Source organism: Hemibagrus wyckioides, linkage group LG15, assembly GCF_019097595.1.
Source record: "Hemibagrus wyckioides isolate EC202008001 linkage group LG15, SWU_Hwy_1.0, whole genome shotgun sequence".
Classification (NCBI taxonomy): domain Eukaryota; kingdom Metazoa; phylum Chordata; class Actinopteri; order Siluriformes; family Bagridae; genus Hemibagrus; species Hemibagrus wyckioides.
The window spans coordinates 2,062,030-2,082,500 of NC_080724.1; the positions used below are offsets into that span (position 1 = coordinate 2,062,030).

At 42.6% G+C, this 20,471-nt stretch overlaps 3 protein-coding genes and 2 non-coding genes across 7 annotated transcripts in view; 1 reads left to right on the plus strand and 4 right to left on the minus strand.

Annotated features, from left to right (window-relative positions):
- Positions 1-28: 28 nt before the first annotated feature.
- naca (nascent polypeptide associated complex subunit alpha) lies at positions 29-7,724 on the minus strand. 2 transcript variants are annotated; one of them, XM_058409375.1, is made up of 9 exons: positions 7,584-7,724; positions 6,024-6,099; positions 2,725-4,593; positions 1,366-1,451; positions 1,167-1,244; positions 938-1,084; positions 582-710; positions 333-455; positions 29-138 (listed from the first exon to the last, which is right to left on the minus strand). In XM_058409375.1, exons 2-9 carry the CDS (start codon positions 6,091-6,093, stop codon positions 124-126), a joined length of 2,517 nt encoding a protein of 838 aa, XP_058265358.1. In that variant the 5' UTR covers positions 6,094-6,099; positions 7,584-7,724; the 3' UTR covers positions 29-123. The 2 variants fall into 2 exon arrangements, with proteins under 2 accessions (XP_058265358.1, XP_058265359.1); XM_058409376.1 differs by lacking the exon at positions 2,725-4,593 and having other exon boundaries at positions 7,584-7,667.
- Positions 217-289, minus strand: LOC131366474 (small nucleolar RNA SNORD59). The gene has a single exon (XR_009206819.1). It is a non-coding gene; the product is annotated as a small nucleolar RNA SNORD59 (small nucleolar RNA).
- Positions 787-861, minus strand: LOC131366475 (small nucleolar RNA SNORD59). The gene has a single exon (XR_009206820.1). It is a non-coding gene; the product is annotated as a small nucleolar RNA SNORD59 (small nucleolar RNA).
- tfip11 (tuftelin interacting protein 11) lies at positions 7,648-15,840 on the plus strand. 2 transcript variants are annotated; one of them, XM_058409377.1, is made up of 14 exons: positions 7,648-7,762; positions 8,305-8,517; positions 9,691-9,847; positions 10,603-10,759; positions 10,840-10,967; positions 11,094-11,249; positions 11,407-11,598; positions 12,641-12,955; positions 13,050-13,156; positions 13,232-13,400; positions 13,588-13,831; positions 13,956-14,098; positions 14,308-14,473; positions 15,328-15,840. In XM_058409377.1, exons 2-14 carry the CDS (start codon positions 8,309-8,311, stop codon positions 15,690-15,692), a joined length of 2,508 nt encoding a protein of 835 aa, XP_058265360.1. In that variant the 5' UTR covers positions 7,648-7,762; positions 8,305-8,308; the 3' UTR covers positions 15,693-15,840. The 2 variants fall into 2 exon arrangements, with proteins under 2 accessions (XP_058265360.1, XP_058265361.1); XM_058409378.1 differs by lacking the exon at positions 7,648-7,762 and adding an exon at positions 7,782-8,197.
- Positions 15,841-15,856: 16 nt separating this feature from the next.
- prim1 (DNA primase subunit 1) overlaps positions 15,857-20,471 on the minus strand; it is an 11,825-nt gene continuing 7,210 nt past the window's right edge. Inside the window, exons 3-13 of the mRNA XM_058409380.1 lie at positions 20,237-20,343; positions 20,065-20,138; positions 19,265-19,401; positions 18,303-18,361; positions 18,111-18,220; positions 17,913-18,004; positions 17,597-17,732; positions 16,740-16,809; positions 16,438-16,538; positions 16,237-16,335; positions 15,857-16,144 (exon numbers count right to left, since the gene is read on the minus strand). Of these exons, the coding sequence (XP_058265363.1) occupies positions 16,125-16,144; positions 16,237-16,335; positions 16,438-16,538; positions 16,740-16,809; positions 17,597-17,732; positions 17,913-18,004; positions 18,111-18,220; positions 18,303-18,361; positions 19,265-19,401; positions 20,065-20,138; positions 20,237-20,343 (1,005 nt within the window). The 3' untranslated portion in view covers positions 15,857-16,124. The remainder of the gene's footprint in view (positions 16,145-16,236; positions 16,336-16,437; positions 16,539-16,739; positions 16,810-17,596; positions 17,733-17,912; positions 18,005-18,110; positions 18,221-18,302; positions 18,362-19,264; positions 19,402-20,064; positions 20,139-20,236; positions 20,344-20,471) is intronic.

A 20,471-nucleotide genomic window follows, 5' to 3' on the forward strand; every position in this document is an offset into this window, starting at 1 on the left:
ACACAAATACAATAAACCAGACAATAGAGCCATGAACCAAACTTTATTTCTCTTGGGTATAAATTGTACAAATAGTGTAGATTAATTCAGCAACATCACATTCTGCCCTGCTCTGATATCCACCTACATCGTCAATTCCTGTAAAAAAAAAAAAAAAAAAAAAAAGGATTTATTAAGCCATGTGTATGAATCATGTAGTTATGAAAAATCAACAGCTTTTCTCAGAACAGATATTTGGCTTCAGCACACTCAGAAGAACGAAAGTCATGCTATAGAATCATCACAGAAGTATTTCTGAACATTGGAAGTGATGAAATGGCCTAAAAACTCACCATAATGGCATTGACGATGTCGTTGTTGTTATTCTTCAGCGCACGAACAGCCTTTGCCCGTGATACGTTGGCTTGAGACATGACCAGCTCGATGTCCTTAACCTCTACTCCGGTCTCGTCAACCTTGAAATCAAACAAACGTATTACTTTTAGCACGTGTCTCCCGGAAGCACAAAGCGGATTTCCCCTGACATGGTAAATATTGGTATTTTGCTAGACTGGGCATAGCGATGAAAAGAATTTCCTGACCTCTTCCTCTTCGCTTTCCTCGTGTACTGTGGGCGTCTGTGTGCTTTCTTGGATGTTTGATGCGGCTTCTCCCTGGACCTTGAACTTCTCTGCAGCAGCCAACTGAGCTTGCTGGGACAAGTCCTCGATCTAAGAAGCACAAAACGTAATTTATTCCATCTTGTAAAAATATTTAGCTTTGAATTAAAAAAAATGACCAAAATCTCCTTTTCAGAACAGTAAGTTTGGCTTCATGAGATTCAGAAGAACGAAAGTCAAACTGTTTAAATCATCACAAAGAGGAGGAAAATGAACAGAAACGCTTCAGCTTTTACTATTTCTTATGCATAATATATAACAATCCTCTCAGTGCTTACCTTAGCCTCTCCAAAGACAATGTAAGTGTCTGAAGCAGGGCTTTTGTAGACGTCTGGTTTGGTGATGACGAACAGAATGTTCTTAGACTTGCGAATGGTTACCCTGGTAACTCCTGTCACTTGTCTGAGACCCAGTTTGGACATTGCCTAATAAAATACAAGTCAGATGAAAATGCTTAGCTTCTGGATAAGGATAACAAAACAACCATGCAACATGCCCCGCTCCTACCTTTCTTGCTTTCTTTTCACTTCTGCTTTGTTTGGCTTTACTGACAGGCTCCTCATCAATTTCAGCAGCAGCTGCAAGCTGTGAAAAGGATAAAATAATTTGTTTACATATACACACACACACACATATATATATATATGTAAAATTATACAAATGATCCCTGATAGTTTCCATAGCTTTTACGTGTTGTACTTCCTACCTGTGCCTGCTGTGTCTGTGTCTGTGCAGAATCCTGCTCCTCCAGTTCAGGAACAGATTCATCACTGTCTGATTCAGTGCCGGACCCTTGAAAATAAAACCCAGAAGCTACTTAATGTAACAGATTAATGTTATAGGAGTGTGTGTATATACTCCTCTGTATACATATTTAATTATTATCATGGTATACAATACCTTCTTTATTGCACCACTATAATCATTTGCACTCATTGCATTTACCTCCCACTGTATACTGTTATATATGCAAATTATTTATATATTTTTGTATATTGTTTATATATGCAAATTACTTAGTTATATACTTATTATATATGCTAATTATTTGGACTGCAAAAATGCACTTCTGGTTAGATGCTAACTGTATTTCGTTGCCTTGTACCCACATGTGCAGTGACAATGTTGAATTAATCTAATCTATATACAGATCAGGCATAACATTATGACCACTAATATTCTGTTGGTGCTGACAAAACAGCCCTGACCCATCCTGCACTGTGTATTCTGATACCTTTCTATCAGAACCAGCATTAACTTCATCAATTTGAGAAACAGAACACCCCACAAGAGCTGCAGTTTTGGAGATGCTCTGATCCAGTGGTCTAGTCATCACAATTTGGTCCTTCGTCAAACTCAAAGCTCAAATCCTTACGCTTGTCCATTTTTCCTGCTTCTAACATCAACTTTGAGGACAAAATGTTGACTTGCTGCCTAATATATCCCACCCACTAACAGGTGCCATGATGAGGAGATCATCAGTCTTATTCACTTCACTCAGAAGGTTATGCCTGATCAGTGTATATGTGCATATTGGAAACAATCTAAAATATAGTAGCCCAACATTCCTAGCTATGTATTAGCATTATTAAAGTGTATAAGGGACACTTTCACCATAAGCATGAAAGCAAAAGCAATAAGTAAACAGGTGCTCTGCAAATCATATAGTAAGCCTATTTTTGTATTTAACATAACATTTTGTCCAGGATGAAACCACATCATTAAAATTAAGGTTTTGAAACTGCTAGGTCTCATCTATATTAGAAATGTCAATATTTGTTCATTTAAGTGCATTTGTTCACCAGATTTGCAATGTTAACTTTACCAAAAGACCCAAACCTGCAACATTGACCTTAGAGCATTCCTCCATTTTCAACCTAAAAAGCTAATCACGTTATGTTCACAGACGCGTTTAAACCCGCTCACAGTTCCCCTCCAATATATTCAGTGGACACGGTGATAGAACCATAGTTAACGGTCTGGTCACCATGACCACACTGAAAAAGTAGTCATTCAAACCCACATTCGAGGCTAAAGGCACAGAAAGACAGAGACAGAGTAATACCCTTGTCGTTCTTGATTACTGGTTCCAGTTTGGGTGCGGCTTTAACTGGTGTAGGGTCAGGCTGAGGCTTAGCGGGTGTTACACTGGGTTTAGGACCAGCTGGAGGCACAACAGCTTTAACTACTTTAGGTGGAGCCTCGGCTACAGGTTGTGGCTGGAAAACGGGCAGTGTCTCAGACTTCTCAGGTGGAATTAGAGGAGGAAGTTCATCTTCATCCGCCAGTGGAGCAGTGGAAGACTGAGGTGGGGTTGCTGCATTAGATGGAGCAACACTTGACTTTTTGGGGACCTCTGCATTTCCTTTAGGAGCCACTGAAGCTGACTTTGCTTTTTGTGCCGGAGAGGCGGCAGGTACAGGCTTAGCCTCTGGAGATTCAGGAGCAGCTTTGGGAACTTCAGCAATCTTAGGGGTTTCTGAAATAACTGTTGGAGCTTTTGGGGCTTCTGGCCCTTTAGGTGCTACTGGGGCCTCCCGAACAACCTTTGGTACCTCTGGTTGTTTGGGTGGGCTACAAGCCACAACCTCAGAATATGATTTGGGTGCAGGGACAGCGGTCTTGGAAACTACTTTAAAAGCCTCAGGAGCTACAGGAGTAGGTGGTACACCCTCTAATGGTTTTGCATCCACTGTGGCAGGGATGGCCACTTTGGAAGAGGCTGGTGCAGCACCTTTCATCTGTTTCACATCAACTGGAGTTGGGGCTGGGGCAGCTGCTTCATCCTTCACTAGTTTTTTCTCCACTGGAGACTGGACATCTTTAGCTGGTGCAGGTGCAACTCCTTTCACCTGTTTCACATCAACTGGAGCTGAGGTTGGGGCAGCAGCTTCACTCTTCACTGGTTTGGGGACACCTTTTGGTACATCAGCTTTCACTGGAGAAGCTGCAGCACTCTTCTCCTGTTTTGCCTTCCCTGGAGCAGTACCTTTAGGAGAGGCTGCTGTAGGACCTGCATCTTTTGCTGGTTTTACCTCTGCCACAGCTGAGGTAGTTGCTTCAACCTTCTCTGGTTTTGCCTGTACTGGAGCAGGTACAACACCTTTCACCTGCACATCACCTGCAGGTGGGGTCGGGCCAGCTGCTTCACCCTTCACAGGCTTTGCCTCCACTGGAGAAGGCACAACCTTTGCTAAAACTGGTGCTTCAGCTTTCACTGGAGAAGTTGAAGCACCCTTCTCCGGTTTTGCCTTCGTGGGAGCAGTACCTTTAGGAGAAGCTGCTGTAGGACCTGCATCTTTTGTTGGTTTTACCTCCACTGAAGCTGAGGTAGTTGCTTCAACCTTCTCTGTTTTTTCCTCTACTGGAGCTGGGACATCTTTAGCAGAAGCAGGTGCTTCAGCTTTCACTGAAGGAGCTGCTTTACCCTTCTCCTGTTTTGCCTTCACTGGAGCAGCAATAGTACTTTTAGGAGAGGCTGCTGTAGGACCTGCATCTTTTGTTGGTTTTGTCTCTACTGGAGTTACAGATAGAGGGTCCACCTTGGGAGAGGTTGGGGAAGACTCCGGTTCTGTTTTAGCCTCTGAAGGTGCAGCAGAAGGTCGGGTTACCTGTTGAGGTTCAGCAAGCTTAAAATCTGCTTTCTTGGGTTTTGCCTGTTTACCAGCCTTCACAACCTTCGGAACACTTGCCTCAGGCTTCCCTGCACCTGGAGAGCTAGCTGAAGGAGATGTTAGTGGAGAACAAGGTGGGGTGGCACGAGGGCCAGAGGCTGATTTGGGTGAAGTGGGAGAAGAGGAAGAAGCAGAAAGTGAGGAGCGCTTCTTGCGGCCCACGGGAACGGGTTTGGGGGCAGAAGTGTGTGGAGATGAGCCAGCCTTAGCCCCTTTAGCCTTTGGCTTAGAACCAGAAGGAACTGAAGCAGCAGCAGCAGCTGAGGAGAATAAAGTGGCTTAAGTTGATACAGTGGAAATGCCACAAGTGCATGGACAGTAATCCATATCCATGCGGGTTAGGGCAAGGGCAGACCTCTTCACACACCTCACTCGGATTTGGTTAAAACATGCGCAGGATTTAATCAACCAAAATACCATTAAAACACTGCAGTGTTATGATCTGGGTCAGCTTAACACACAGTGCATTGTGGTGACGTCAAACCACCACTTTTAATACACACTCACAAAGCATACATGAAAACCTCCAAACCTTCAGACCAAAAAGATGACCACCAGCTCCAACAATCACACCTATACCGCACTTTTAATCGATTAGAAAGGCTAACAGACAAGTTATACATCATGTTAAACCTTTAAGATGATAAATGGGGCCCAAAAGTTTCAACTAGCCCTAAATCCCCACATTTACTCCTGTTACAACCATCACTGTGCATATCACAGTTGTGTAATACAGCCATGCACACAGACGCTTTTGGGTCCAGTGGTCCCCTTTACACAGAAAGGCCTCCATAAAACAAAGTTCCTATGAATCCTAAATCTAGCAAGGCATACTGACAATTCTCTTTCTGCATTTCTTCACTATGTATGATAGGCTATAAATTCTCCCACCCCATTCTACTGCCCACTTTCAAAGGCACAGAGCTCCTAAACAGCATAAAGTACGGATAACAGGTTCGGAATTCAGACATTTTGTGCTGACCCTAACTAGCTGCTGTTGGGTTAAAAGGAACTGTGTATTGAAGCATTTTAGTCATCAAGATCATTAATTTCCTTTACACACCTCCATTTTAAATGACATGAATAGAGCTAAGCCATTATGTAATGAATTTAGATATTTTCTTTTAAGTCTTTTTATTTTCCCTATTCTATACACTACATTGCCAAAACTTTTGGCAATAGTGTATTTTTGGTTTGTAATATTTACTAAATTTATTGCCACATATTGCATTTGCAAAACTAATGTGTACTTTAGACAAACACTACATGAGTACTTACACACACTTGTACTGAACATATCCCATGCAATTAAAGACATGCTTTAAATAAATAAGTAAATCACCCTCATGCAGGTGAAACACAGTTAAGACTGCTATGTTACATTCTTAGTCTAAAATAGAGATCCTGGATCAGATTTTTTTGTATTTTAAAGCATAAATCTCTGAATCTGAATTCACCCAATACACGAAACCAGAAAGACAACCCTCCATGCAACACAGAGGTCACAACAGCTGGTCACTTCTGGGGGGTGGGGGGTTTAAAAATTTAAAGAGTGGCAGAAACAGGTGGCAATACCAGAAGAACCACATCTTTCACTTTTTTAAAACAGATTAAGGAATATAGCTCAAAATAAAAAGCTCCAGGATCCCTTTTTGTTGGAGTGAAGTATAATCTGAGTGTTAATACAAACCCGTCTCCACTTGGGGCTGCTGCATCTCCTGCTCTGTCACTGGGACAGTTTCTGTGGCTTCACCTGGCATTGTTGGCTGAAACAACAACCACAAGCAATGTGTTACACTAGACCAACATGTACTGTGTTTGAGTGTACATGACACAAGCAGACATTACAGGAATACATTACGCGTCACTGGACAGGTAATAAATCATACAATTTGACCAAAGTGCTTTGAAACAGTCATGTTTAGGACATTACTTATTTTATTAAAGTATGATTTAAAGGTCACAAAAGGGTTTAACTTCACTGCTTTTGACCACTCACAGCAACCAAATTATCCGTGAGCAACTTTAAAGGCAGTGTAATTTCTGTCCACACGGTCATTACACTGACCCCTAGAAGGCTTAATGCCCAAGTTGTCTTTGTCACATATAGAGTAAAATGCTTTCTGCGCATATCCCATCCTTGGGGGTTGGGGTCAGAGCACTGGGGGCCGTGCTCAAGGGCCCAACAGTGGCAGCGCTGGGGCTTGAACCCTGATCTTCTGACCAACAACCAAGAGCCTTAACCACTTAAGCTACCACAAACCCCTTTTCTACACATCAAGTGTCATTATGAAATGTTTTTTTCTTTCCAAATCACATTAAAACATATTTAATGTCATTCTGCATTCGTGACATTTCCTGTTTCTATTCTGATATGCTTATTACAGCAACTTATTACAAAACTGTTGGATTTTGGATTTATAACAGTCTATGACAGTTTCCTTATTAAATGAGAAAGAACAAACTTCTATAAAAAGCCTTCGAGTGCTCCGAAATGAACATTTTAATTTGAATTAGTTTTCTGTTTGCCCCCCCTTTCATTTATAAATGTTTAATAACATGCACCCGGGGTTTGCATGAATATCCTATTTTATAAACCCTAATAACGTTTATTAAGCATTTATAAACCCACACTAGTCAGTCGTTTGGTTATAACGCTCTATATTAAGGCAAGACGTTTTATTTCCACGTGATCGGAAGGAGATATGGATCGTAAACAAGCTGCTTTGTCTAAAGAGGCTATAAATATAGGAGAAAAGAGACTTAATCCTAGAAAATAAACAACTTGTGTGCTACTTTTAATCAGAGAGAAAGTGTACATGGCTGCAGTTACAGCTCAGCCGGCGTTAGCTAGCATGTAGCACTGCAGGTGAGATGAACATGTCGCGCTTTTTTTTTTTTTAAACCTGTTTAACTTCTAAAAAGTGCACACTGACATACCAAACTGCAACAGAAAGCAAAATGAACCCTGATAGCAGCATTAATTAGCAATAATTATTAATAATAACTAAGAAGCGGACATGACCGAGCTAAAGGCAAGTCGAGTCAGGCCACTGCTACAGCTCGCCCATTTTGAACTGCCTGTCGATTCCATTAACACGAGATTTTCACAACATCGCCAAGTTATTTCACGGAAATATTTACCGCGTACGGGAGAAGACTTCTAAAGCAAGCGCACGGGTAACGTGTGAGCGACCGAAACCGTCTAGAAACGCTGGATGTCAGAAGATTGAAGACAAGAAACACTTACTTAGGTTCGAGCTCGGGGTCCAAGATGGCTGAGAGAGAGAGCTCCTGACCCTTACGTCACGTTCACGTCAAAAATTGTTGTTCCGGTACGCGATGACGTCAGACGGGAAGTCGCTGCTTCTTGCTAGGGCAGATGTTTATTAGCTAGCCGGCTGTTTGAAGAAGTTATAGCGTAATAAGGTGAGTTTTTTCTTTTTCTAAAAGCACATTATGAAAAGCGAACGGTGTTTGTATTAACATGTTAGCCACATCTCGCGAGCTTAGCTAGTTGTTGCTAATTATTTTGAAAAAAAATAATAATTAGCATCAATGTGGCTAGCTAACGTAACGCTACATGTCGATCCGTAGGGACGGAAAACATGATTTGTACTGCGCATGTGCGGGGAAAATGCACGAAACGATTCACGGCAGTATATCGATACGGCAGGTGTTTATAATATTGTTGTTATAACACTACTAATAATATGATGTTATAAAGTATTGTTGGCAGCAGTGTCGCGCATGTCGTTGCCGACCGCACATGCGCAGTACGACTCGTGTTTCTGGTACGGATCTAGTAGTGACAGTACACCTAACAATTTCTGGTTCATTATAACCAGCTCTGAGCTGTTACAGGTAAAGTTAATTTCTGCACAGCGTAGCTATTTATTTTCCTAGTTAAATACCTTGTTTATACAAAAAAAATCAGATCCATGCTTTAAGCTGTGTTTTGATTCCTACAGAATTATGTCCATGTCCCATCTGTATGGGCGTAGAGGAGAGGACGAGGAAGAGGATGGGGTCGAAATCGAGAAGTTCGAGATTTCTGAATGGGATCTAGCCAACGAGTTTAATCCAGACAGACGTCGTCACAGGCAGACCAAAGAGGAGGCGACGTACGGCATCTGGGCTGAACATGATTCAGATGATGAGAGACCCAGCTTTGGAGGCAAGAGGTATCTGCACTGCTGTTCTACTTATGATCATTTATTCTACAGAGAGGCAGCACAGGGGCCCGGTTGTCCACCAGGTCCACCATAGAACCAACATTTCTGGGCTGCCGCTGTGCCCACACCTCCCATATCAACCTGCACATAGACACCCAAACTGTAAATCTCAGACATTATTTGCTGCTATTATATTTTAAATACAGCAGATCCTTACTTAAGCTAAATAGTAAAGGCTCTAGAATGGCCCTCCACTGACCCATACCCTACCTCCTCAAAACCATATAAACAGTCCTACAGAGAGTGAAATATAACAAAACCAGAAAGCACACAGGAATACACTCATCAGACATAACATGATGACCACTGAGAGGTGAAGTGAATAAGACTGATGGTCTCCTCATCATGGCACCTGTTAGTGGGTGGGATATATTAGGCAGCAAGTCAACATTTTTTCCTTAAAGTTGATGTGTTAGAAGCAGGAAAAATGGACTGCAGTGGTCAGTATCTATCAAAAGTGGTCTGAGGAAGGAAGAGTGGTGAACAAGGGACAGGGTCATGGGCGGTCAAGGCTCATTGATGCACGTGGGGAGAGAAGGCTGGCCCGTGTGATCCGATCCAACAGACGAGCTACTGTTGCTCAAATTGCTGAAGAAGTTAATGCTGGTTCTGATAGAAAGGTGTCAGAATACACAGTGCAGGACGGGTCAGGGCTGTTTTGGCAGCACCAACACAATATTAGGCAGGTGGTCATTAAAAAAAAAAAATCAGGTTGCACTGATTATTGTGCATCTCCATAAAGCAATGGAACAAAACTCCCTATATCTCTGCATGTGCCTGTATAAAAATCTGATAGGGTTTTTTACTTTCTAATAAAGAAAGCTATTGGCTCATTCGCTTCATTTAAAATTTTGTCAGTGGACTGAGTATGATGCACTCGTACCAGTGTCACTGCTGTACTGGGATAGGATCCATCACCAATTAATCACAGAGAGACTGTTTAAAGTATGTGTAGCTCATAAAATATCCAGTGACTGTAGCCATAGGACTGTAGGATAGGTGTACCTTATTAACAGACTACATAGTGTATATACACAAGGCACAACCTTCTCTTATTGTGTGTCTTTAAGGAACATAACTGAATTCACTGTCCTTTTTGTCTCTGTGTATAATCCTGAACAGAACAAAAGACTACACGGCTCCTGTGAACTTCATAAGTGCCGGTCTGAGGAAGAGTGCAGCTGAGGAGAAAAAGGAGCAGCATGGCTCAGATGATTCGGATGAGGATGGTGAAGCACCTCCACCACCCCGTGCTGCTGCACCCAGAAAGCTGCAGACGGTACGCCGAATTAAATAATTCATTCATTAAATTATGTTTTCTGCTTTGTTGTTGTAGCATTAAGTCAATTGTACATTGTAGAGTTAGTGTTACTGTCTGCTTCTAGGTTATCAGTAAATACTTTATTGGATAAATAATTATTTGTATAATGTTTTGTAAATTTCTTTTACCTACATTGTGAATAGGCCAAAGAAACAAAAAATGTTAAATATTAATATAACCATAATCATAATGAAAAAACAAATAATTTCAGGTTAAATTTGATAGCAGTAACACATTACACTGATCAGCCATAACATCTGACCATCTGCCTAATATTGTGTTGGTCCCCCTTTTGCTGCCAAAACAGCCCTGACCCATTGAGGCATGGACTCCACTAGATCCCTGAAGGTGTGCTGATGATGTTAGCAGCAGATCCTTTAAGTCCTGTAAGTTGTGAGGTGGGGCCTCCATATAGGACTTAAAGGATACTTTTGATAGATACTGACCACTGCAGACCGGGAACACCCCACAAGAGCTGCAGTTTTGGAGATGCTCTGATCCAGTGGTCTAGCCATCACAATTTGGTCCTTCGTCAAACTCAAAGCTCAAATCCTTACGCTTGTCCATTTTTCCTGCTTTTAACATCAACTTTGAGGACAAAATGTTGACTTGCTGCCTAATATATCCCACCCACTAACAGGTGCCATGATGAGGAGATCATTAGTGTTCAAGTCACCTGTCAGTGTTCAGAATGTTTGTATGTTTTTCTACAGGGTGGAAATTTTAAAACTTCCCAGAAGACGTTTGCAGGCAATATCCGACCAGGGCAGGACATCGGTGGCTGGGAGAAACACACAAGAGGCATTGGCCAGAAGCTCCTACAGAAGATGGGCTACGTCCAGGGCAAAGGCCTTGGAAAAAACGCACAGGGTAGAGTGTCTTTCTGTTACAGTGCGTTCGTCAGTGAGTGTATTTTAATCTGTGATTAAACACTCGGCTGCTTTTTGCAGGTATTGTAACCCCAATTGAGGCTAAAGTACGTAAAGGAAAAGGAGCAGTGGGGGCTTACGGGAACGAGAGAACTCAGCAGTCAATTCAGGACTTTCCAGTGGTAGACTCAGAGGAGGAAGAGGAGAAGGTGAGTTGATTCTGGATAGAGCTTTTGGTTTAATCAAAATGTCGGTTCTCAGGAATAAAACACTTGAATCTGTTTAAAGTGCACTGTCATCTTAAATATCGCCGTCTTATTAATATTTGCCTGCAGGAGTTTCAGAGGGATTTGGGGCAATGGCGGAAAGAGCCTGGAGCAGGGAAGAAAAAGCCGAAGTACTCCTTCAAAACTGTGGAGGAACTGAAAGCTCATGGAAAACTCTCCAACAAGAGCATGAGCCAACCAGCTGGAGAACTTGCCCAAGTCAAGGTGAGAGTAATAAACTGCTAAAAATTGTTCAAACGTACCCTGATATCAAAGCTTAACATGATTACTGGACATTAGGAATTAGGAAAGGTTCATCTCCAGAAAGACTTTTCATACAACACAACTTTTTTTTTTTTTAATCTATTTATTGATTTTGAAGGTGATTGATATGACGGGTCGTGAGCAGAAGGTCTACTACAGCTACAGTCAGATGAGCCAGAAGCACAGCATTCCCGAGGAGGCTCCCATGAGTGCAAGTGCAAGAGAGCAGAAGAGCGCCGGTTTTGCTCTGCCAGAACTCGAACACAACCTCAAACTGCTCATCGAGCTCACTGAGCAGGATATTTTACAGGTGGACTTTTAGATTCCTGTAAAATTAAACCATTATAAATGTTTAAATAGATTCAAATGGGCAAATTGTTCATTTCCTTGTACAAATGTTTCTGTGTTTGCAGTTCATTAGATGCATTTTAATTATTTACACCTTGCATTAACATTAACATGTACACTGATCAGGCATAACATTATAACCAATATTGCGTTGGTTCCCCTTTTGCTGCCGAAACAGCCCTGACCTGTCGAGGCATGGACTCCACTAGATCCCTGAAGGTGTGCTGTGGGATCTGGCACCAAGATGATAGCAGCAGATCCTTTAAGTCCTAAAAATTGTGAGGTGGAGCCTCCATGGATCAGACTTGTTTGTCCAGAACATCTCATAGACGCTCCATTGCATTGATATCTGGGGAATTTGGAGGCCAAGTCAACACCTCAAACTGGTTGTCCCCACATGTGTCAATGAGCCATGACCCTGTCGCCGGTTCACCACTGGACTACTTTTGATAGATACTGACCACTGCAGACCGGGAACACCCCACAAGAGCTGCAGTTTTGGAGATGCTCTGATCCAGTGGTCTAGCCATCACAGTTTGGCCCTTCATCAAACTCAAAGCTCAAATCCTTACGCTTGTCCATTTTTCCTGCTTCTAACATCAACTTCGAGGACAAAATGTTGACTTGCTGCCTAATATATCCCACCCACTAACATCTGGGAGATCATCAGTCTTATTCACTTCACCTGGCACTGGTCATAATGTTATGCCTGATTGGTGTATATGCGTTCTGTTTCGCATTATATATGTTTTGTGAGTCTTATTTCTCTCACTCAATATGCATTTAGGGTATTATTTATTTATTTATTTATTTTACTTTGGAATAATTCACTGACACAGTCTCTGTGTACAGTCAGTGTATTTTCTCTGTAATACCTGTCTGATACAAACATTCTGCATATTCATATCTGCCAAATATCTTAATACAGTTAAAATGAAACTATTCGAACAGCATGTTATGCATGTTAACGGAACCTAGGTGATATCTCCACTACTTGTGTGCAGAGCTCTCGACGTTTGCAGCATGAGAAGGATACAGTGGTGTCTCTGAGGCACGAGAGCACAGCCCTGCAGGCACGGTTAAGGGAGGAGAACGAGGCAGTGGAGCGTCTAGAACAGGTGCTGGAGCTGGTGGAGCGACTGGAGACAGCTGGTGAAGGAGGCAGCCCTCTACTCTCCCTTGAAGAGTGTGTCCAGGCCTTCCAGCAGATGCAGACCCACTTCTATCAGGAATACAAGAGCATGGGGCTCGCCGATCTCGCTGTATCTGTAGTACATCCTCTACTGAATGAGAAACTCAGAAACTGGGACCCACTGAAGGTGACAAAGCGTGCAGGAAACAATGTTACAGGGATAAAAAGCTTCCTGTTTGCTTTCTGGATTTGAATCTAATGTTATATTTCACTCTGTGTAGGACTGTTCATATGGTTTCGAGGAGGTAGGTCAGTGGAGGGCCATTCTAGAGGGTACACAACTTCAACATAGTACACCTGATTCCAACCACATGGACCCCTACCACAGGTAAAACTTTCTATTTCATTTGACATTTTATTGCTTTAGCTTCTTAGATCTAACAATTTGGGTGTCTATCTGCAGGTTGATATGGGAGGTGTGGGTTCCAGTGCTAAGGAACTGTGTGGCACAGTGGCAGCCCAGAAATGTTGGTCCTATGGTGGACCTGGTGGACTGCTGGGCCCCTGTGCTGCCTCTCTGGATCCTCGACTATGTGTTGGAGCAGCTCATCTTCCCTCGGCTACAGAAAGAGGTCCGTTGATTTCATTTTCTTAGCCTAAGGGCTTTGTCTTGACTTGCAGTGACTGCTTGGCAGTATTGGGATTTGAACTCACAGCCTTAGTCCACTGTTTGAGCACTAAGCTACCATTGTCCATATTCATTGGGTACATCTTAAAAATAATAACTTTATAATAATCTGGCTGCCTGCGGCTCCTCAGGTGGATAACTGGAACCCACTGACTGACACAGTTCCCATCCACTCATGGATCCACCCGTGGCTGCCCCAGATGCAGATGCGCCTAGAGCCACTGTACCCACCTATACGCAACAAGCTGGCAAATGCCCTGCAGCGCTGGCACCCCAGCGATGCTTCTGCCCGACTCATCCTGCAGCCTTGGAAAGACGTCTTCACCCCTGGAGCCTGGGAGGCCTTCATGGTCAAAAACATTGTCCCTAAGCTTGGTGTGTGTTTGGGCCAACTTGCAAATATTTCCTTAGGGTTACATTTCTGTATTACTAATGGAAATATATTCTTCAGAAAATGGTGTTAGAGCGGCATACATTTTAATGGGCATGTGTGTTGCAGCTCTGTGTCTCGGGGAGCTGGTGGTGAACCCACATCAACAGATGATTGAGCCGTTCAACTGGGTGATGGACTGGGAGGGCATGTTGTCTTTGTCCAGTATGGTGGGATTACTAGACAAGCACTTTTTTAACAAATGGCTACAGGTAGGTCCAGGCATTTTATATATTTTATTTCTACATTATGCCCATTTCATGTGACATCATCCAAAATAAAGGTTTAATGAGTTTAGTAATGCCACAGAGAGCAATAATAATCGTCATGCTACAGTGAAATGAGATGGACATGTTGAATATTGTTTTTATGATGTGAATATCTTGGATCTATATGGATTTATAACTATTTCTTGTTGCAGGTGTTGTGCTCCTGGCTGAGTAACAATCCTAACTATGAGGAGATCACTAAGTGGTATCTGGGATGGAAAGGCATGCTGTCAGAGCAACTGATTAGTCACCCTGTCATTAAAGAGAAGCTGAATGAAGCCCTAGACATAATGAACAGAGCGGTAGCCTCTGGACTAGGTCAGTTTGCCCTGTTTTTTCTCTCACATGTGCTCATTTGCTCCAAACTAAAGTTTTATATCTGACTGTCTACTTTCACATGCGTGACAGTAAAACCACCCACTCCTGCTATTTTTTGGGGGGTTCAAAGATCTTATGCTGTATTCATCCTCATTAACCATTTGGGGTAAAAGAGATGCCAACATACACTATATTGCCAAAGGTTTTGGGACACCCCTCCAAATCATTGAATTCAGCAGTTGGGCTTTGTCCCTTAGTTCCAGTGAAAGGAACTCTTAATGGGGATGACCCCTTCCTGTTCCAACATGACTATACACCAGTGCACAAAGCAAGGTCCATAAAGACATGGATGAGTGAGTTTGGTGTGGAGGAACTTGACTGGCCTGCACAGAGTCCTGACCTCAACCCCATAGAACACCTTTGGGATGAATTAGAGTGGAGACTGTGAGCCAGACCTTCTCGTCCAACATGAGTGCCTGACCTCACAAATGCACTTCTAGAGGACTGGTCAAAAATTCCCATAACCACACTCCTAAACCTTGTGTTCCCACAAAGTTGGGAGCATGAAATTGTCCAAAGTGTCTTGATATGCTGAAGCATTAAGAGTTCCTTTCACTGGCCTGAGCCCAATCCCTGAATTCAATGATTTAGAGGGGTCTTTTGTCAATATGAGTGTATATTAAATTTGACCATGTTCACATCCATATCTTTTCACAGTAGTACGTATTTTGGACATATCCCAAGATACTGTCATCTGGATAATATAAAAAATGTTTTTAAAAATTGGAACCCTCACTACTGGCATGTCCACTCCAAGCTCAGATTTTGCTTTACCCATGTTCTCTGTCCCATAGGTGGCTACATGCAGCCTGGAGCAAAGGAAAACATTGCATATCTGACCCAGACCGAGAGGAGGAAAGATTTCCAGTATGAGCCACCACCACCCCCACAGCGTGAGGTAGAGAGCAGTGTTCCACGCCTGCCCGTCACTGGCCCAGTCTCAGCCTCCGTCCCCACCAACTTCAAAGACCTGATCCAGGCCAAAGCAGAGGAGAATGGCATTGTCTTCATGCCTATAATGGGCAAGCGACACATGGGAAAGCAACTGTACACGTTTGGCAGGATCACTATCTATGTGGAGAGGGGTGTCGTGTTTGTCCAGGGGAAAAAGACCTGGGTTCCGACATCGCTACAGAGTCTTATTGATATGGCCAAATAAGAGACTGAGATAAGCTGGACAGCAGGACCCCCCAAACATGTCAGGGAGTTTGTCCAGTCAGCTCTTTGATGTGTGTACATCGTTAGTGTTTTATACATTTGTAAAATGTTGAGTCCTTGGAAATAAATTGTTCATTTTTGAAAGCTCACTACGAAGCCAGTTTTAAATGTAATATTTATTGGTTCCTCCAATAACATAATATACAACTCTTATAAAAACAAGCACATTTTAACAGACCAGAAGGACATTTTCTTTACAGTACAAATCTGTTCAGCGTGATGAAATTCAGAAAATTGACTTCTGGTCAAACAAACAAGAATCCAGATAATGAGAACATCTGAATGTTCTTTTTAGCAAACTCCGTGTTATATCGGTGAGGGATTAAAGCAGCAAGGTCTTAGAATGGTCAACAGTCGTCATGGACCATCAGAGTTAAAATTCTTTCTGGAGATCTGCGAAAAAGAATGCAGTTTCTCAAGTCATAAACCTGAATAGCGATCTGTAAAGATTTTCAAATCCATACAGGGTTATTTTGGGAACATACCACTTTTCTTTAGCATCTCTCCTTTTCTAGATCGACCCATCGCATCCAGAAAATGATCAAAGAGCTTCACATACTTGGCCAGACTAGTCTGCTTGTAATCTGAAAGGGGAACAACAAAAAGGAATAGAAACCCTTGTGTATGCATGTGTGTGTGTCAGACACTGAAGTATGTCCATTAATATTCATACATCGTTTACCTACCTCTGATTCTGCGCCGTTCGCCAGGTTCAGTTTCATTTTCTTTATCCTTTATGTCCTCCTCTTCATTGGCTAAGGGTTTGTCCAGCTCTTCACAGATAAGGCTGTACACATTGACAATGTGTGGTCAGACCAGCAATGGTCTTTGTCCTGATATTCCTTAATGTTCTCATTCCAGTTTAAATCACAATCATTACTAAACCACAAAGGGACTATGTATTTTTCCGCTCTTATGCAACACATTATATGATTTATATGAATTTACTCAACATGTTATAAACAATGGGATGTAAACAAATATCTACCTGATTGTGGGAACCTCGAAAGGATCAAATTTGTCCAGATTTTTCAAGTCAATTGGTACAGAAATTCGACCTGAAGCGTGGATACACACACGTTAAAGGAAAAATCTGCATCATTCAAATACTGAATATAGAACAATTCTTCACTAGATTGGCTTCAGGAAGAAAATAAGTGTTTCCTTGTCATTATTGGTACTTCGTCAATGACCAGTATGATATGTACACAGATCAGGCATAATATTATGACCACAAAGAGGTGTAGTGAATAAGACTGATGATGATCTCATCATGGCGCCTGTTAGTGGGTGGGATATATTAGGCAGCAAGTCAACATTTTGTCCTCAAAGTTGATGTTAGAAGCAGGAAAAATGGACAAGCGTAAGGATTTGAGATTTAAGTTTGATGAAGGGCCAAACTGTGATGGCTAGACCACTGGATCAGAGCATCTCCAAAACTGCAGCTCTTGTGGGGTGTTCCCGGTCTACAGTGGTCAGTATCTATCAAAAGTGGTCCAAGGAAGGAACAGTGGTGAACCGGCGACAGGGTCATGGGCGGCCGAGGCTCATTGATGCACGTGGGGAGAGAAGGCTGGCCCGTGTGATCCGATCCAACAGACGAGCTACTGTTGCTCAAATTGCTGAAGAAGTTAATGCTGGTTCTGATAGAAAGGTGTCAAAATACACAGTGCAGGACGGGTCAGGGCCAACACCAATATTAGGCAGGCGGTCATAATGTTACGCCTGATCAGTGTAGACATGAAGCTAGATTATAAATACGTTTATATTTTGAGAAATAGAATCAACTAGGTCAGCTAAGAATACAGAGCAATCCACACACATCTTTTTCTCTCATCCTCTCACCTGTTTTAGGATGGACACTAAATGGACTTTTCAGTAAATGGTTGACCCCTTTGCTGACATTAACATCCAGGCGTGGGTAACAGTACTGCAGCATGATCTCCTTATCAAAGTACTGAGCTCCCTTTTTACTGGTAGTCTGTTTCCACAAAAGAAAAAACAAAAAAAGTTAGGCATATAAACAAACCAGAAACTAGTCCTTATAAGAAAATTTCCACACATTCTGTTATTTTGACAATACTGTACAGCAAAAAGGTTCTGTATCAATAACCGTTTCTTCAAAACAAATGCAAAGGGAGTTTTTGCCCCTCTGATGTACCCGTTTCTGGTGCGCTGCAGATCTTAGGTGTTCCCAGCGCTTCACTGGATTCTTCTCAGTCTGGTAAGTGTTTAATAGCTCCTTCCTGACATGTGCATCCAATGTTAAAGAAACATCACCACTCTAACATCCTGCTCTAGAAATATACAGAGCTAAAAAAAAAAAAAATCAATGCATCAACTCGGACATAAAGGATATCTTCAGGTAAGAGGCTGAGCACTTTGTCAACACTTGCTTTACTGCCCAACAGGTCCTGTTCAACGAGTGCGTACTGAGGGAAGTAGTGCTCCACTACATGTAGAGACTGGCTGTAGAAACAGAAGAATTGAAGGATGAGACACTGTGGATGAATACATGCGGCTAACATTATGAGGGGTGCAAGTATGTAACCTGATGAAGGGGTGAATGGGGTCTGATAGCACAACTTTCTTCACCGTCTCCTCACCACCCTGAATACACATAAAAGAGGAGGTTATGATACAAAAGTCACAGAACTGAACAGAAACAACTGTCATGGTACCCGTTAGTGGGTGAGATATATGAGGTAACAAGTGAAGGATTTGAGAGAGTTTGATGAAGGGTCAAATTGTGATGGCTAGACCACTGGATCAGAGCATCTCCAAAACTGCAGATCTTGTGGGGTGTTCCCGGTCTGCAGTGGTCAGTATCTATCAAAAGTATCCTTTAAGTCCTGCAAGTATCGTACAGCAAGGATCTGCTGCTAACATTTTGGTGCCAGATCCCACAGCACACCTTCAGGGATCTAGTGGAGTCCATGTCTTGACAGGTCAGGTCTGTTTTGGCAACAACATGGGGAGCAACACAATTTTAGGCAGGTGGTCATAATGTTATGCCTGACCAGCACTTGCGGGGTGTTCCCGGTCTGCAGTGGTCAGTATCTATCAAAAGTATCCTTTAAGTCCTGCAAGTTATCGTACAGCAAGGATCTGCTGCTAACATTTTGGTGCCAGATCCCACAGCACACCTTCAGGGATCTAGTGGAGTCCATGTCTTGACAGGTCAGGTCTGTTTTGGCAACAACATGGGGAGCAACACAATTTTAGGCAGGTGGTCATAATGTTATGCCTGACCAGCACTTGCGGGGTGTTCCCGGTCTGCAGTGGTCAGTATCTATCTAAAGTGGTCCAAGGAAGGAACAGTGGTGAACCAGTGACAGGGTCATGGGCAGTCAAGGCTCATTGATACACGTGGGGAGAGAAGGCTGGCCCGTGTGATCCGATCCAACAGACGAGCTACTGTTGCTCAAACTGCTGAAGAGGTTAATGCTGGTTCTGATAGAAAGGGGTCAGAATACACAGTGCTACTATTCTGGATGTAAAAGCAAGCATCACCTTGACTAAGCTGAGATACTCGGCCACAGCTGAACGAGCTGCCACTGACAGCTTCCTGGCAGCTTCGTCACAAACCCAGCAATGCACTCCTCTCCTGCCTGAGTACACCCAGAGGAGGTGATGGAAGCCAAAGTCCTCTGTTTCATAACGAGAAATAAGCAGCATGTCAGCAACTGCTCTTCCATACTGCATGATTCTAGTCTTAATTAGTTACTAACACAATAACTCATCCGAAAATGCAAGGACGATTCAGCAGAAAAGTTCAGTATAGTTTGCGAATGGAATTCTTCCCTCTGATTGGACGAGACATCTGCCACTCAGGATCTACAGGACATAGGAAACTGTGTATCTAACTTTATTTCTTGTACATGTGTGGAGTTCTGCCTTCACTTTAAACCATTATTTAAATCTTTTAAAGACAATAAAAAACATATATATTTATCTTTATAAGAAAATAGATTCAGCTCTACTGTGATGAAGGACGTTCATATGGTGTGATGTTGGAGATACTGATAGCGTATCATGGAGTAAAGATTAGTCTGCGATCTCTAAAAACACACCAGGTATGTTTGGAAGAGCAAACTGTTCCAGATTAAAGGATGTAAGGAGCGCTATAAGAGCAGAGCTGTGTTCATACACACACCAATCCACTTTCTACTGCTGCAGCTACTGCTGGACTTCCTGGAGATCCTGAGTGACCGATGTCTCGTCCAATCAGAGGGAAGAATTCCGTTCGAAAAAACTATACCAACCTTCACCAGTCTCTCTCTTCATCTCTTAGCTGCAGCTGTAAATCTTACCTCTCAGCGCCCGATCCAGAATACGAATGGCGATGGTCATCAGAGTCCAACACTTGGAGCAAATATCTGCAGCACTGAAAAGAGAAAAGAAAAAAACCAAACAAACATTCACACACACTGTAACTATATCAAACAGAGAGATAAGACAAAATAACCAAACATCTTCAAGTACCTGCAGCAGCTTCTGACATCATCATAGTCGGTCATGTCGATATCAAACACCAGCTCCTTCTCCAGGGCTTGAAACGTTCCAGACTTCACTGTGTTGTGTTGACTGGGCTGTCCATCACAGGAAACAAGCAGACATGAGCTTTACGTTCACACACATCCCATATCTGAAGAGTTCATGTCAGCTATAAATACACGACAATAGTACGTGCATGACATGAAGATGTTGAGGTTCTCTT

What these genes read in the sequence shown, in the direction of transcription:
- tfip11 (XM_058409377.1), top strand. Translation starts at nt 8,309, where the DNA reads ATGTCCATGTCCCATCTGTATGGGCGTAGAGGAGAGGACGAGGAAGAG. An exon ending in CCTTGGAAAAAACGCACAGG is followed by an intron (nt 10,760 to 10,839) that starts GTAGAGTGTCTT and finishes TGCTTTTTGCAG; the next exon opens with GTATTGTAACCCCAATTGAG. An exon ending in GAGAACTTGCCCAAGTCAAG is followed by an intron (nt 11,250 to 11,406) that starts GTGAGAGTAATA and finishes TTGATTTTGAAG; the next exon opens with GTGATTGATATGACGGGTCG.
- naca (XM_058409375.1), bottom strand. Translation starts at nt 6,093, where the DNA reads ATGCCAGGTGAAGCCACAGAAACTGTCCCAGTGACAGAGCAGGAGATG. An exon ending in CACAGACACAGCAGGCACAG is followed by an intron (nt 1,245 to 1,365) that starts GTAGGAAGTACA and finishes TCCTTTTCACAG; the next exon opens with CTTGCAGCTGCTGCTGAAAT. An exon ending in TTGTCTTTGGAGAGGCTAAG is followed by an intron (nt 711 to 937) that starts GTAAGCACTGAG and finishes TGTGCTTCTTAG; the next exon opens with ATCGAGGACTTGTCCCAGCA.